At 38.8% G+C, this 16,131-nt stretch overlaps 4 protein-coding genes across 4 annotated transcripts; 2 read left to right on the plus strand and 2 right to left on the minus strand.

Annotated features, from left to right (window-relative positions):
- Positions 1 to 3,911: 3,911 nt before the first annotated feature.
- On the minus strand, positions 3,912 to 5,605 carry LOC139883700 (probable phospholipid hydroperoxide glutathione peroxidase). Its single transcript, XM_071867839.1, has 6 exons — positions 5,357 to 5,605; positions 4,736 to 4,812; positions 4,558 to 4,619; positions 4,302 to 4,420; positions 4,050 to 4,217; positions 3,912 to 3,941 (listed from the first exon to the last, which is right to left on the minus strand). The coding sequence occupies exons 1-6, from the start codon at positions 5,603 to 5,605 to the stop codon at positions 3,912 to 3,914; spliced, it is 705 nt and encodes a 234-aa protein (XP_071723940.1).
- Positions 5,606 to 5,978: 373 nt separating this feature from the next.
- Positions 5,979 to 7,520, plus strand: LOC139883703 (pentatricopeptide repeat-containing protein At2g29760, chloroplastic-like). The gene has a single exon (XM_071867842.1). It carries the CDS (start codon positions 5,979 to 5,981, stop codon positions 7,518 to 7,520), a length of 1,542 nt encoding a protein of 513 aa, XP_071723943.1.
- Positions 7,521 to 9,566: 2,046 nt separating this feature from the next.
- LOC139883704 (uncharacterized) lies at positions 9,567 to 10,951 on the plus strand. Its single transcript, XM_071867843.1, has 3 exons — positions 9,567 to 10,168; positions 10,346 to 10,621; positions 10,696 to 10,951. The coding sequence occupies exons 1-3, from the start codon at positions 9,567 to 9,569 to the stop codon at positions 10,949 to 10,951; spliced, it is 1,134 nt and encodes a 377-aa protein (XP_071723944.1).
- Positions 10,952 to 13,298: 2,347 nt separating this feature from the next.
- Positions 13,299 to 14,306, minus strand: LOC139883705 (protein MAIN-LIKE 2-like). The gene is made up of 4 exons (XM_071867844.1): positions 13,963 to 14,306; positions 13,695 to 13,874; positions 13,535 to 13,593; positions 13,299 to 13,426 (listed from the first exon to the last, which is right to left on the minus strand). Exons 1-4 carry the CDS (start codon positions 14,304 to 14,306, stop codon positions 13,299 to 13,301), a joined length of 711 nt encoding a protein of 236 aa, XP_071723945.1.
- Positions 14,307 to 16,131: the final 1,825 nt, after the last annotated feature.

The raw sequence follows: 16,131 nt of genomic DNA on the forward strand, positions 1-16,131 counted from the left end.
AAAGACCCAGCATAAACATGAGTTAAAAACAACTACTTCGTTTAAACAGATGGAACCCAGTTTCGATGAGAACAGCTACAGTGTGAAGACGAATTACATGAGCAACGAACATATCCATATTATGAGCTTAATTAAAGAGTTCATATTGATATTACGACCTGAAAATCGATAAATGAGAATAGATTAAAAAATGTACCTTTTTTATTGCATGGGAGGTTTATGTGTGATCGATTAGAGACGGTGTTAAAGAAGAAGAAGAAGAAGAAGAATTGGCTGGCTTTGAGGTTTTGCCAGGAGCTTACTGCGAGTTGAGTCGCGATGTGAACAAAATATTTTTATTACTACTCCAAACTTAGTCCTTATTGTTTAAGTTATTCGATTATTTGATCCCTACATTTATGCTACGAGTAAAACATTCCTGACGTTAATGTTGCTCCGGTTATTTGGACCCTCAGTTGACGCTCCCGTTAACTTGGCTTAGCTTAGCTCCTGTTTTTCGAGGATGCCTAGGATGATTCATGCCTAGAGCTCTGCCGGTCCTTTTTTTTTTAGTCTTTCGGTGTTTCATTTTAACATGTAGATTCTTTAGGATGCATATACTCTTTGCCAAAGAAATCCTATAAATTGATCCTAAAAAAAAAGAAATCCTATAAATTAATCTTTATCGAATTAAACTTTTAGCTCACGTGGCTATAAAAAACCGTTTATTTAGTCATAATCTCATACGTTTTTTATTGAAATGATACTTTTCGTTTTTATATACATACATACATTCATTTAAAGATGTATCTTCAAAAATAAACTATATATAACCTCAAAATAAAAAATGAAGCACATCATTCAAATTGAATCAAACATTCCCATCATAGAAGAACAACGGTTTTCATTAATCCATTCATAAAGAACACAATGTTAGTCTTAAACTTAATCAACAGAGTAGATGATAAAAATGACAACAAAAGTTACTATTAACATATATTGCATAATCCCTTCCTGAACTCCATGTCTGAGGTAGAACTTGAATATGCAGCTTGTTTTCTAATGCTCTCAATTGCCTCCAAATTTGCTTCCTCGTATATATGAAAGGCTTCACAAACCTTAAATTCAAACATCAAAAGCAATACTTCTTCTAGATCTTCTCTATACCTCTTTGGAGCTACTCCATTGCTGTTAATCCATCTGATGACACTAAAATTATCTCCTTCTATGATCAAATGATCAATATTTCTAGCACGTTTCCTAAACCTAAACCTTTGGAGCCATTTAAGTGCTTGCTCTAATGCCTTTAAATTAGCATCAATTTCATCACCTTTAACATTTCCACTAATCCTTTTCATTATCTCTTTCTTGTCATTATAAATTACTACACCAAAACCAGCTAAAGTCTCTATTTCATCATCAAAGCTTTTGCCACTAATGTTAATCGTAATCCAACCTCGAGGAGGAGGACCCGATTTGATTCGAAAACTGCGTGGTGGACGAGTCCCGTGGTGAAGTCTATATGGCCACAATCTCGATTTGTCTTCCCTCCTCGGAAGATTAAATAAAGACTCATCTTCGAATCTGTTTAAGATGAATAATAAAATGCCATATATAATTAGACTAAGATATATAATTCTATGATAAACATCAAACCCATGAATTGTCAAATTACTCCTTATACGAGTTGTGAGCATTAATTAAACTTTATTGTGTAAGAAAACTTGCTTCTTACTTTCTTCATAGCTATTTCCACAGTCTTTGTACTCCGCTTCCAAAAATTCTTTGTACATCTTCGATCTATCTTCTCTGGAAGGTTCATCTGTATAATGTAAATATGCAAGGGGATGATAATCTTAAATATGCAAGAGCATGCTAGAAAACATAAATATCACTCTGTCCCCAAATACATATAATTTTTATGGACAATATATATATATATATAAATAGAAAATGTCATATAGTATTATATACCTGGAAGCAAGTTATACATATCAATGTCTGGCTCCACCGGGAAGAAATTCAATTCAAAACGCTCAAACGGACCGAAACGCTGATCAACCCCAAACCTCTGTCGAATCTCAACTTGTTTAATATAGATTTTCATGGCCCAAAAATATTGATACCTCTCTGAATACAAACTACCCAATATATCGGCACGTTCGAAGCTAAATGCACTGCCATCGATTCTGTGCAACATCATATTTGCTAGAAGGATAACTTGATTGATCTCTGGAGGGCACCGATTTGCTGCTAGGATATTACCCATTAGCCACGTCATCGCATTAGGCATGAAGAACAATGTTGGTCTGTCAACTTTTCTGCTACACTGCTCATTGACTAACAAAACATTGCAACCAAGATTTCGCAGCGCAATTCTGTCGGCAGGCAAGAATTTTGGATCGTATGCTTGGATTTCGGGTAAAAACCACTCAGGGAAATCTCTCACCAAGGAATCATTATGGCTATTTGGTTTTGAGATCTGTAATATAAATGTGGACTACCCGAAGCTATATATCACTTATTGTAGATATTATGCATGCCCAAAAAACAAAAGTTGCTGTGTTTAATTTACATAAATACATATTGTATATTGTTTTTGATTAAAAAAAATATATGTGTGTACATGGAACATGCTATCTATAGACGAACGAAGTAAATAAGTAGTATTAACTTTAGACTTAGAGGGATCGAGATGAATCGCATTCTCCGTCTTCTCCGACACCTCTTTGGTAATTTCTTGTGTGAACCCACAATCTAATGGAAGTGAGAAGATGCACATTGTAGCAAGATTATGCTAATCAGCTATTCAGCTTTCACGATGGAACATAAGACCTTTTGAGATGTATTCGTTTATTTATAGTATTTGGTGGTTTGATGTATCAGATATCCCTTTTGCAAGAAGAAATAGGTAATGGTATTCCTAATTCTTGTGGAAGAAGGAATGACTATTCAGGAAAATATATACATTTACGTTCCCTGCTTTAAACAAAATTTAGGAAATTTTATTCTACAAAAAAGAAATTAGGAAATTTTATCCTAAAAAAAAATTAAGTTAAAACTTGATTTATTTATTTATTTTTATAAAGGATGAGTAACTTGGTAAGTGATAAAATATAACTAATCCAGATTGGAGACTCCCCGATCAGATATGAACCAATCACACGTATCCAATATTTTTCATGAAAATATCAATAAAAATTAGTGATGCATACCAAAAAAATGAGGACACGTCCCTTCATTGAAAGAACACAAACTTTAACTAACATACCTCTCTGTCCAATTATAATTTATAGCAAATCTATTTATATTAGTAATATAATTTTCTTTTGAGAAAATAAATACGAGGAAAAATAATAATGATAGACCGAACAGAAACTTTATTGATTAAATTAAATTATGGTGAAAAAGTCCGACATATCAACTATTATTATTTTCAGATTAAAATTTAATCTAATTTTTCAAATTAGAGAATCTAAAAACTAAAAATTATAATCATAAGTATTATTAGTTTACATCATTTACGATCGATTACCATAAATTTTTATTACGGTACCTCAATCGACAGGATAATATTATGTGTTCCACTTTTTCTTTTTGATAAAGACTGTTCCACTTATTACAACTAACATCCACTTTGTAATTATTTGACATACCGGAAAGAAAAAAAACTTAGTTATAAAATGGTCCTTGTATCTTAATTATGTTTTTTTACATCCTTTTTTATGCTAGAGAGGAAATAAAACTTTACACTGCAAAATCTTCTGACATATCATTCAACTCGTGGATTATTTATAAAGCCTTTGACCAAGGCCCTACAATAGCATATACTACATATCACAAAGAAAAACATAAACAAAGTTTATTCATCTGTTGTTAGCCTGTAAATAAACACAATGAAGTGGCATAGAAGTAAGGAGCTCCATCCATGTTCATGCCGCAAGAAGCTTTTGAATATCCCTCTATAAAGAAAACAGATTTACATGAACAAATTGTTCATCAGAATCCCTAAAGAGCATGTCTTACATACTTGCAAAGTTATCTAAATAAGCCCTTCAAAAGAACGTTACCTCAATTTGGAAAGGAGATGTTGTTGGCGGATATCTTTCAACAACCTTCCCATTTTTGTCTACCAAAAACTTTTCAAAATTCCATTTGATCAGGTCGCCAAGAAATCCCCCAGCGCTTGACTTGAGAAATTGGTAAACAGGAGCTGTATTTGGCCCATTTACCTCAACCTAAAAAAGAAGTATAAGTTTGACTTGTTTTCAGAATAAAAAAAATTATAGATATGAGGGAAAAGACATTTTAGATATATATACCTTGTCGAAAATAGGGAACTCTGCTTTAAACCTGGTACATGCAAAGTCTTTGATCTGTTGATTCGATCCAGGCTCTTGTCCACCGAATTGATTACATGGAAATGCTAGAATTTCAAGACCTGTAAATGAAATAGAGAATACTTCATGTGATTCTTAACAACAGTGGTAATTGGTAAATAACTTTTTTCCTGGGGAGACCTAAAAAAAAAAAGAAAGAACAGGAAACTCAAGCTGTTTCCTGAATAATGGGACTGACCTTGAGTCTTGTACTTCTCATATACGTGTGAAAGTTCTGTGTAATTCGAGGATGTCAATCCACTGCAATTCGAAAAACGTCGTTATGTGAGCCAAGGGGGCATATTGCAATTTTAAGATTATGTGCATCAAGAAAAAGACAAATTGAAAAAGAAAAACATGAGGAAACAAGATGGTACCATCTGGAAGCGACATTAACAATCAAAAGTGCTTTCCCTTTGAACTTGCTGAGAGAAACGTCCTTTCCATCAACATCCTGCAACAAAAATCCAATACTTAAAAACACCAATTTTGCAGTAAAAAGAGAAAATTTGATGAGAATAACAAACAAACATAGGCTAACGTTTGTCCACATTAATTATGCAACGTAACTAATATGTAACATTTGCAACTCAACCAGCAAATTGCATATATTAACCATCATTAAGTTTCACTTCAAAAGTAAGGATTCCAACCCAGGAGCTCAATATGACAGATACAATATACAAAATCCAATTCATCAGAAAGTTTTCAGCTTTACTTTGTTTCTATCAACAATCAACTCAAAATGGTTTATGATATGAACACCACTAGAGCTTGCTCAGAAAAGCTAGCATATCCAAACTGAATTGTAAAGTAACAGTTAGCTCCATACAAACAAACAGAACAAAGCAGAATAGTTACCTACAAGCTTAAACATAAGGGAGCTAAATTTAACAAGAACATCAAGGAGTAACCAAAATCCAATAAATAAAAACACAGATGATAATCAACTAATGATGTTTTAACAATAAGTCAACAACCAGGGAAAAAGGATAAACCTTGACAGTGAAATCGTGAATGGACTTCTCAGTAGCAGCCCTGGCATAGACCCCCGAAGAATATGGAGAATTGAAGGCAAAACGAGCAAACTTTGGAGACGGTAAAGATAACCCTTTTTGTAAAAATAGAGATTTAGAAGAAGCAAGCGATGATTTTATGGCTATTGAAGGGAAATCGGGAATTGGGTTCGCTTTCGATTGGGTAATTAAACCATTTGAAATTGAAGAAAAAGTTGCAGAGAATGACATGGAAGCCATGGTGGATGATTTGAAATTGGTGTATCAAACGAACGATGAAGAAAAGTTCTTCCTTCCTTTTATGAATGAGCAAATTTAGAATTAATTTATTGCTAAAACCAGATTATTAGTTCATAGACACAAGGTATGGTGGAAGAATACAATAGCTCCACGTGGCTATTTTGTTTGCCATTTGACTATTTGTGGACTCCATTTAGTTAGACTGTTTCGTGTTCCGTTTTATTTCGAACACCCCATCTATTACATGAAAATATTTATTTTAAAATGTTTATAATAAGATGGAATATTATCCAAACATGCGATATAAACACCCCTTAAAATATTATTGAAGCAAAATTAGAGAAGAGAAGTCTAGAGAATTGGAATGGCTCTCTCTGCTTCTTGTATCTCTATACTCCCAAATGACATTCGAAACTGGAACAAACTTGTCAAGAATAATATGCTTAATAGGAATCCTAAAAAAGCTCTTTTAACATACATTGAAATGCAAGAACATGGCTTTCAAGGAGACAACTTTACATTTCCCATTTTGCTAAAAGCTGTAGCCAGCCTTGGTACTTCTTGTTCTTATCACATTGGGTTGGCCATCCATGGCCAGACATTGAAAGCTGGTTTTAGCGATCATCCTTTCGTGCAAACTGCTCTTTTGAACTTGTACATTTCCTTTCATTGCTTTGATGATGCCTGTAAAGTATTTCGGGTTATGCCCGTAAAAGATGTGGTTGCCTGGAACTCAATGTTGGATGCATATGCTTCGAAGGGGAAATTGGATGATGCTTTCGAGTTATTTAGTTCGATGCCGGTCAAGGACTTGACGTCTTTCAATATAATGATCTCTGGATTTGCAAAGGCGGGGCAGATTTCCTCTGCTAAGAGAGTGTTCGATCAAATGCCTGAAAGAGATGTTGTGTCATGGAACTCGATGCTTTTGGCTTATATAGAAGCTGGAGATATGGAATGTGCATGTGAATTATTCAGTTTAATGGAATTTAAGAATGTTATCACATGGAACACAATGATAACTGGATTCGTGCGAGAAAAACTTTATGCTGAGGCGGTTCATTTCCTCAACGAAATGAAAGCTGAAAACTATAAACCCGATTATGTCACGATCGTTGGGGTGTTATCTGCTTGTGCTCATCTGGGGTCTTTGGAAAACGGTGTGAAACTTCACTTATACGCTATGGATAACAGACTTACTTCGATTCCCCATATTACAACTGCTCTAATAGACATGTATTCAAAATGTGGATGCATACAGAATTCATTAGCCGTGTTCTACAAGTCACAGATTAAAGACGTCTATTGCTGGAATTCCATGATCTCCAGCCTCGCGCTCCATGGATTTGGAAATGCGGCTCTCAAACTCTTTGAAGAAATGAATACCGTTACCAATCCTGACAGCATAACTTTCATTGGCATGCTCAGTGCTTGCAGTCATTCAGGCTTGGTAAAGGAAGGCTGCAAGCTATTCAGCCGAATGGAATGGGAATTCGGAGTGGCCCCCACGTTAGAGCATTACGCTTGCATAGTGGATCTTCTTTGCAGAGCCAAGCTTTTCACTCAAGCAATCCAATTTATCGAAGATATGCCGTTTGAGCCGGGGGAAGCCATCTGGGGTTCTCTGCTCAGTGCTTGTGTGGTCCATCGAGACCTGGAAATAGGAGAGAGAGTTATAAAGATGATATCGGAAAATGCCTCATACTTGAGCGATGGAGAGGTGTTGATGTTTTCAAACTTGTATGCATCTTGTGGTTTAATGGAAGAAGCTAACAGATGGAGGAACATGTTGAATGATTCTGGTATTGTCAAAAATGCTGGTTACAGTTCCATCCAAGTTAATGGAAGATTTCATAAGTTCTTGGCTGGTGATAAATCTGGCATGAATAAGGAAATCCCCATTTAGGAAAATTACATCTGTGATGTCATATATCTTGTAGTTTCTTGTGTTATCACATACTACTAGTAGAAATCATTTGTCAGCCAAGCCAATTTGTTGGTCAATTCTTTATCGTCATCAATTCAAGATGTATCCGAAAGATTCTTACGTGGGTCTCGTGGGGGGAACAAAATCGGTTCAAATCTAGATTCCCATAATTCCATGTGAGGAGATTTAAGTTGGAATGTCATAATATCTGATTTGTACAGGTCAGCTTTGCTTAAGCAAATCAGCTTCACAGATTTTCTGCATAAATTTCTGATTTCACTATGAAACTTTTTCTAAATTCAATGCATTTTTTGAGATCTCACAGCCTTTTATTTTCCTTTCTTTATATTTTCTATAGAATTTTAGTACAGATTTGATGTGTAGAGAGAGAAAAAGATATATATACATATATTCATGATTTGTTTCTTTTTTGAATTTATATTCATGATTTGTTTACATCAGCTTAACTCCAGGAATCAATATATGATACCTATGATACGAGTCACATGTCGTGTTTCAAGATTACACTCGGTATTATGATACAAATAAAAATTATAATGTGTTAAACTTGGATTTGGGAATTTGATTCTCAAAGAATACACACTAAAACTTGGCTAAATTAGTACATAACCCATCTCTCATCCCTTCGAATGGGTTCGAGTCGTAGGATCCGAATGTGGACTAACTTTTACTAGAGCGTTGGCGGACACAATCACCCAAGTCATAACTTGCAAGGAATGAAAATTCTATAAGGATGAAGGGATGATGACTCACCATATTTATCCAAAAATACAGTTTTTAAATTGTGCTGAAGTGACGGGCATAGTACTTTTGTGCACTGTAGGACGGGGAGGTAAACATTTAGTGGAGCTAATTATCATTTTAAAACCGGAAGTGTGAAACACGGTTACGCTAAAACCGGCATTGGGAAATTCGAGATAAGCAACGACCGGCATTGGGAAATCCGGTTGAAGCAACTACCGGCATTGGGAAATCCGGTTTAAGGTTTGACCGGAAACCTCAAATCCGGTTTAAGGTTTGACCGGATACCTCAATGTCGTTTTCTCCATTGACCGGTGACACCACAACCGGTAATACCAATACCGGTTTTAATTAAGACGTTCAAAACCGGTAACCCCAATCTCGGTTCAAAATAATTTCAGTACCCTATAAAAACGCCGCACCCATTTCTCACTTCCGCATTACTTCTTCGTCTCTCATCAATAGTTTCAAAATTATTTATTTCAATTTCATTTGTAATAATTTTTAAATTTAAATTTCTTTTTAATAAATATGTCTTCCTATTTAAATTTATACTGGAGGAGTTCTATACAATTCGTGGAAGGCAAGGTCGTGGTGTGTAGCATTCCATACGCAACGTATTTCATCGATGGTATTTTGACTTACAATGATTTTTCTCAAGTAATGTGCGATTATGCCGGAATTCAAAGAGAACAAGTACAATTGAATTTTATTTATGTATACGCGGTAGATAACGGTGAAAAACAATGTATCGTAATAAATAATGATGTTACGCTATCATTGATTTATCAACTTCATTCTTGGAGTCGTGACTTGTTTATAAGCTACAATCCGATTCATAATTCTGACCGGACATCAAGATTCAATGCCGGGAGAGAGGGTAGTAGTAGACCTCGCAACTGTTTACACCATTTCAGGGAGCAGACCGCTGTCGCTAGTCAAGGCGATGAACACGTCGAACCAACCCAGGGTTACGCCGCGCCCCAGTGGAGATCACTGCTGCAGACTCTCAGGAGTCGGGTTTTGGGTAGCGGCAGACGACGCAGACATCAATCACCTAAGGTACCTCCGCCTGTTGTACCTCCTCCTCCGGCTGCAGCCGCTCGTCATTCCGTATCGGATTTTAGATTTGTACCCTCTCGTCCTGCTGGATCCTCTCGCCGGGGAGAGGGTAGTAGTAGACATCGCGGAAGATGAGGAGACGCCTCATCGGACGAGGATTATATCATCCCACCGGCAAAAGACTATCATGTGTTCAGCAACATGGATGGTCCTAATGAGGTAACAAATCGCCACATTCCTGGTGCTCCAGAATTATACAATGGGGACCCTAATAATATAAAGCTGGGAATGCATTTCTCTAACAAGGACGAGCTTAATGGTGCGATAGCGATCTGGTCAACCAGGAGGGGAAGAGAATTTCGTACGACGAAGTCAGACAAGGTAACTTGGGATGCAGAATGCGTTAATCGTCCGAACAAACGTACTAAGATACTGCATCACAGTATTATATGCCAATGGAAGATCCGGGCTTTGTTCAGGAGCGAATATCGCACGTGGCAAATTACTGTCTGGTGTGACGGGCACAATTACGATGGTGCGGAGAACGACCGTGAAGACAGGAATATTTCGCAAGCTCACGTTGCCTACGTCATAATGGGAAAGATTCGCGACAAACCAAATTACCCGATCAAGGCCATAGTTGAAGACTGTGAAGCAGCATTCGGCTGTAAAATTGGGAGGAAAAAATCTTGGGACGGTAAGCGAGTGGCGATGAACCAGGTGTACGGAGACAGGGAGACAAATTTCCGCCAACTTCCCGGCTACATGCGAGCTCTTGAGAACTGTCGCGATGGGATTAAAGTGTAGTAGAATTTCAAGAAGGAGGACGGGATTGTGCATAGCAGGAGGAAGATTTTCAGGTACGAACACAACTTCACCGAGCACAATATTAAGAATTTTACTCCGTATATTGATTATTGTTATTTATTCAGGTACGTATTTTGACATTTTGGCGCCACCATACTCACTTTTTAACACAGCCACCCTGTAGTTACTGTCGACGCAACGCATCTTTGTGGGGCGTACAAGGATAAGGCGATTGTAGCGGTCGTAAAGACTGCCAACGACAGAGTCGTTCCAGTCGCATATGCGATCATAGACAAAGAGTCGAACCACAGTTGGTATTGGTTCTTAAAGTACCTGAAACTTTACGTTCTACGAGATACGTTCACCTGCATCATTTCCGATCGTAATTCGGGCATCTTGTCTGCTATTGCGAAGCTCGATACCAAATTTCCAAACTGGGAAGTTCACAGGTGATCGCTTACGACACTTTAATTGTAATTTCAAGTTAAAATTAATCCTTGAATTAATTATTGCTTCCGAACAGGTACTGTATGGAGCACATTCGTGCTAATATGCTGTCAAATTTATATGCCTTATCTTGGACAGTTGGTATCGAGTTGGATGAGCCTAAGTATACGCAGGCATGGGCAGATCTCATAAAATCGAGTCAGCCTGCAGCGACGTATCTGCAACGTATTCCTCTAGCGAAGTGGACATTGATCCTAGACGGATTCCACCGATGGGGAACAACCACCTCGAACGACGTGGAGAGTTACAATAACGTTCTCAGAGGCGACTGATTCTTGCCGATCAGGGCGTTCGTTCACGCCACGCACCCGAAGGTCATGGCGATATTTACGGACGAACGGTCGAAGATAAATACGTACAGATTTGAGCTTGCACCAAAACCGATGGCAACGTTCGAGGATAACAAACTGAATTCAAGACTGTACGATGTCTCGTTATATCCAAATGCTCTAGGTCGTACGTTCAGCGTCAGATCTCCGCCATTGCGTTTCGGAGTTGCAGGCAACGAACATAAGGTTCAATTCGATATGGGTTCATGCTCATGCTTATGTTGAAATACCTACAGGATACCTTGTTCTCATGCAATGGCAGTCGCGAAGGAACTCGACGTCCGTCGTCTCGACCTAGTCCATAGTTGCTACACGAGGACTGGTTGGAGACAACAGTTTAGTGGTGTTTTCGGCCCTATTCCAAATCCTTGGCCCGAATAAGATTTTTTGCTCATACCAGACGACACTCGCATGGTTCATCATACCGGTCGTGGCTGCAGAAGAGTAAACAGACGACAACGTGGCGCGAGGGACTACCTAAACATGACCGGTCGAAGACCCTGAGGGTGTAGTAATTGCAACGGTAGAGACCACGACAGGAGGAAATGCACGTTCACTTATACACCGGCGGATAGACTGCCGTTGAACATGTTGTACGACCCGTACGGACTTCACGGAAACGCGCCTCTCGGTGATGAACACTACGATGATGATAGCGAAGATATTGACTACAATGTGGACGACGATGACGATGACGACGATGACGATGAGGACGACGAGGACGATGATGATGATGTGGAAGATGACGATTAGGACTATGATACATAGAATAATTAATTTTATTTTTAGTGAGAAATAATGTTGGTGGATGTAATGTGTACATTATAAATGAAACAATACATTTACACTACTACAATACTATCTCATAAGGCGCCCTAGTACAACCAACTACTCCTTTTTTACTTTTGACCGCGTCCGATACGATCTGATCGCCGTAACTCTACGTCCTCCGCAGTTGGTTCGCCACTGTGAGTACCAGTATCTAGTAATTACGATAAAATCAAACAATTAGAATTGTTAAGATGTATACATTAGTAAGAATACGTCAAAAGTAAAAAACGTGACGAGAATACACTAACCATGGAATGTTTCACCTCCGTGCTGTCCTGCATACCCGGAAAAACCAACTGGCCTGTTGGTGGATGTGTCCGAAAGGCCCTGAGAGCTCGACCCGATGCCTAAACTTATATATACATCTGTACCAATAGGTTTGGTCATATGCTGCGTCGGCGGATTCATACTGAAGAGGCCCTCGAAGAATTCTCTACCAGCAGGTTCTGTAGGAGCGAGAGGATCTGCAGTCATGAAGGATACTGGGAGTTGCTGATATGGAGATGTGGTGTCCGCTAAGTCCTCGGTCGTGAAATTCGTGTTGGTGAGTAAACCCGTAAAGCCAAAACCGGATGCCTGCTGTACATCGTCGACGTTAAGTGGCGTTGACTCTGGCACTTACTGATGACCACCTCCACGGTGAGATGATGTGGAACGCTTGGATGATCCACTATGGCGAGAAGATCCAGCGGGTCGAGATGGACCATGCCTAAAGTTCGATACGGAATGACGTCCGGCTATTGTCGGAGGAGGAGGTACATCGGGCAGAGGTACATCGGGTGCTTGTTGTCTGCGTCGTCTCCCGCTACCCATTACACGTCTCCCAATCCTCTGCAGCAGTGACCTCCGCGGGGTGCAGAATAACCCTGGCTGGGATCGACGTGCACGACGTCCTCGTTAGCGACAGCTGTCTTCGCCAATAGAGGCACACCGGTCACCTCCATCAAATGACAGATCGACGACGACAACTCCCCTAAACCCCGACGACAGTCCTGATGATATTCGTTGTCCGTGTATGCCTCATCAAAACTGTTCGCCCGATACACAATTCCGCTCAACCCGTGGCTCTACAAATAAACACCACAGCACACAAACAGTGAATTAATAAATAACACATCACATCACGAAAACAATAATAATTATTACGCACCAGGGCATTCACCGAATTCGTGTGGCCATGATAACCAGCTGTGGATGCCTCACGACCGAGCTCCTGAACGAAGCGGACTGTCCTGTCAAGGTACCACTGTCCATATTACTCCACAACGGTAGGGGTAAATGTTTGCTGCCCACAACGACATGTTCCGCCCGATGGTGCCAATGCTCGACGTGCCAATTATGAACACGTTCCCAGTCCACAACGTGGGACGCCCTCTTCATTCGGTGAAATCTGTCAGTCCCCGCCTGATCTAGAGGTGCATCCGGCACATGTTGCATGCGCCCAAACTGCCGCATGACTCTATCGGAATAGTGACCCTCCACAACGTAGAAATAGTGGAGGTATGTCCTCGACATCCACACGTGCTTGCCCTGACGACATCCATCCAGTAGACCTAACAGCTGCTCGGCGTAGGGTGTCCACAGGAACTGAAACGAAATGACGAAAATAATTGTTAAAAATAAATTTATATTTTAAAAAATAATATTCCAAAAAATTTTATATTACCTGCGACGAAGTCAGCATCTACAACTGACCTCTGTACGCCACCAGGGAATGGCTTGTAATGGTCGTCCTGCACAGAGGTCTTGCCCACCTGCATCAATAAGAAGTTAAGTAGTTTGCCTAAAAAACGTATGGTCGCAGAAACAAAAAATTCATGACTTTGGTTATAAATTTATATGTACGCCAACTTACTTTGCAGCAAGCGGGAAGTTATCCGGCGGCTCAGGTCCTCGATGAAACTTTGGCCTCACCTTAGAAATCCTCGTCCATGCCCATGACTGGACGAGTAGCCCGACATTAGAATGGTGCTCTCCGGAGCGGGCCGAATCGCACAATGCGCTATACGTGTAGGAGAGCACGGCGCGGCCCCAGCTATAACAACCGCATGCATGTAGGTCTTCTAGGAGGCGCAATACGAATAGATCTATCTTGTTATTGCTATGATCGGGGAAGAAGCAACCAGCAAGCAAGAACGCGATGTGGCAATGCGCCCTTTGCAGCCTCCACCTGTGTGATATGTTCTTGATCGCGATGTTGCACCAGGTGGTCCCTGATGCTGGACAGTTTGATGCCGGTCTTCGAAGTCTTTGCCGACACAAAGCCCAACAGTGCCCACAGATATCCGTCGATGTTGACGGGATACGCATCGGTACCAATAACGGGCGCACCGTCGATCTGCAGTCCTAGCAAAACCTCGACGTCCTGCAGGGTGATGGTGGCATCGCCTACTGATAGATGGAAGGTATGGGTCTCGGGCCTCCATCGTTCTGCGAGTGCAGTCAGAAGATGATGGTCGTACTCCATGTACCTTATCTTCGAGACCAAACCGAAACCATCATATCTATATAGTCCATGACCTCTACTCGGCGATAGGCGTTATCTCGCATACACTCCTAGAAGAAAGATTCTGCTCTCCTCACAACCATTTGCATGTCGTGCTCCTCCTGGGACGAATAAATGTCAATTGATTTGTGTTGCGGCTGAAACCACAGTAGATCGGTCACGGTAGGTCCTTGCGCAATCCAAGAATATCTCGCCGCCATAATCTGTTAAAAAATTAAAATTAAAATTAAATGAGTCCTCTAAAATGAATCCACTATCCCAAATTTTTTTTGATTATGATCTAAGGAGATTTATGAAGAATTAATTATAAATTGATTGATCAGTTAGATTTACGAATGATTTTCAGTTACAAAACTAATTTAGACCTTAAAATCGACATGGGCAAGCCAATACTCCATTTTTATATATACCATGTACTCTATTTTTATTATTGATAAAAAAAAATTAAATAGTAATCTAGCCAATAGAAAAATAAAAATATAACAAAAGGAAAACTTAAAATGTAATAAAATGAAATGATTTTTCATATAGTTTATTTTTGTTAGAGGAACACTTTACTTTACTTTTTTTTTTTTTTTTTAAGTTAATTTTTTTACAGAAATGCTCATCAAATCACTTTTTTCAAATTTATTATAGAAAATTTAGTAGTACAGTTAGTTAATTTATTAATTACTATTTAGCATAAAAAAAAATTTAGGTGTACATTAAACATAAATGAAAAATCACTCGGGAGTGCAATTTGAAATTAAACAAGATCGCTATTTCGGTACATTCGTTAGTCGTAATTAGTAAAGTTAAACTGATGACTCACTGATTATAATTTTTTTTCAATTTAATGCAAATGGGTGATTAATTAAACTTAACTATTACGTAATAAATTTTATAATTTTCTCCTTTAAGGTTCATATATCCCATTTTATATGATTATTTTGTTTAAATACGCTAAATTGTAAACAAATTTTTTTTTAAAAAAAAAGAAAAATACCTTAATCGTAAGAATATACGTCCGTAGAATAAATTCGCCAAAAAACTCGTGCGGATTTAGCTTCTTTCTGACTTGAAATTAGTGAGATTGAGAGAGTTTTAGAGAGATGGAAGAAGAAGGTTTTAGTGAGACGGATGAGGAAAGACAGTAAAGCAAGAGACAGATGAGGAAGACAGTATAGTGGGAGTGCATGAATTATTTAAACCGGTCTTCTAAATTTTTTCGTCCAAGACACGTGTCAGTCATGCATTGGACAATTTGGAGGCCATGACACGTGTCAACCATGAATTGGATTATTTGGACGGCTGCCTTTGACCGGATTTCGAAATACCGGTTCAAGTGATTCTCGTCCATGACACGTGTCAGTCATGCATTGGACAACTAGGACGACGTTGACACGTGTCAACCATGCATAGGAAGTTGGCTGCCTTTGACCGGATTTGGAAATCCCGGTTGTGTCCTTTGACCGGATTTGAAAGACCCGATTTTAATCCTTTGACCGGATTTGAAAATTCCGATTTTAGTGAGTTGGCTTGGACCGGATTTGAAAGTCCCGGCTTTATTGTAAACCGTATTCCTCAATGCCGGTTTTACATGTAAAATTAATCAAAATTAATCACGCAATTAACTTGATAAAACCGGAAGACCAGAATCCGATCATACTACCTCTGTTCATTTCAGACATAATCTCTATTATAATATCCATATTTTTTAACACAAAATACATTTATAATTTTCTCACCAGAAGTGACCAGTAGTACACAACACTTCTACAATATTGGAAGTGTGAAGTCCTTTTTC

Source organism: Rutidosis leptorrhynchoides, unplaced genomic scaffold (assembly GCF_046630445.1).
Source record: "Rutidosis leptorrhynchoides isolate AG116_Rl617_1_P2 unplaced genomic scaffold, CSIRO_AGI_Rlap_v1 contig438, whole genome shotgun sequence".
Classification (NCBI taxonomy): Eukaryota; Viridiplantae; Streptophyta; class Magnoliopsida; order Asterales; family Asteraceae; genus Rutidosis; species Rutidosis leptorrhynchoides.

What these genes read in the sequence shown, in the direction of transcription:
- LOC139883700 (XM_071867839.1), bottom strand. Translation starts at nt 5,605, where the DNA reads ATGTCATTCTCTGCAACTTTTTCTTCAATTTCAAATGGTTTAATTACC. An exon ending in GTTAATGTCGCTTCCAGATG is followed by an intron (nt 4,620 to 4,735) that starts GTACCATCTTGT and finishes TTCGAATTGCAG; the next exon opens with TGGATTGACATCCTCGAATT. An exon ending in CATCTCCTTTCCAAATTGAG is followed by an intron (nt 3,942 to 4,049) that starts GTAACGTTCTTT and finishes TTTTCTTTATAG; the next exon opens with AGGGATATTCAAAAGCTTCT.
- LOC139883703 (XM_071867842.1), top strand. Translation starts at nt 5,979, where the DNA reads ATGGCTCTCTCTGCTTCTTGTATCTCTATACTCCCAAATGACATTCGA.
- LOC139883704 (XM_071867843.1), top strand. Translation starts at nt 9,567, where the DNA reads ATGGATGGTCCTAATGAGGTAACAAATCGCCACATTCCTGGTGCTCCA. An exon ending in TGTCGCGATGGGATTAAAGT is followed by an intron (nt 10,169 to 10,345) that starts GTAGTAGAATTT and finishes TTTTTAACACAG; the next exon opens with CCACCCTGTAGTTACTGTCG. An exon ending in CCAAACTGGGAAGTTCACAG is followed by an intron (nt 10,622 to 10,695) that starts GTGATCGCTTAC and finishes GCTTCCGAACAG; the next exon opens with GTACTGTATGGAGCACATTC.
- LOC139883705 (XM_071867844.1), bottom strand. Translation starts at nt 14,306, where the DNA reads ATGGAGTACGACCATCATCTTCTGACTGCACTCGCAGAACGATGGAGG. An exon ending in CATCGCGTTCTTGCTTGCTG is followed by an intron (nt 13,875 to 13,962) that starts GTTGCTTCTTCC and finishes CGGTTGTTATAG; the next exon opens with CTGGGGCCGCGCCGTGCTCT. An exon ending in TTCCCTGGTGGCGTACAGAG is followed by an intron (nt 13,427 to 13,534) that starts GTCAGTTGTAGA and finishes ATTTCGTTTCAG; the next exon opens with TTCCTGTGGACACCCTACGC.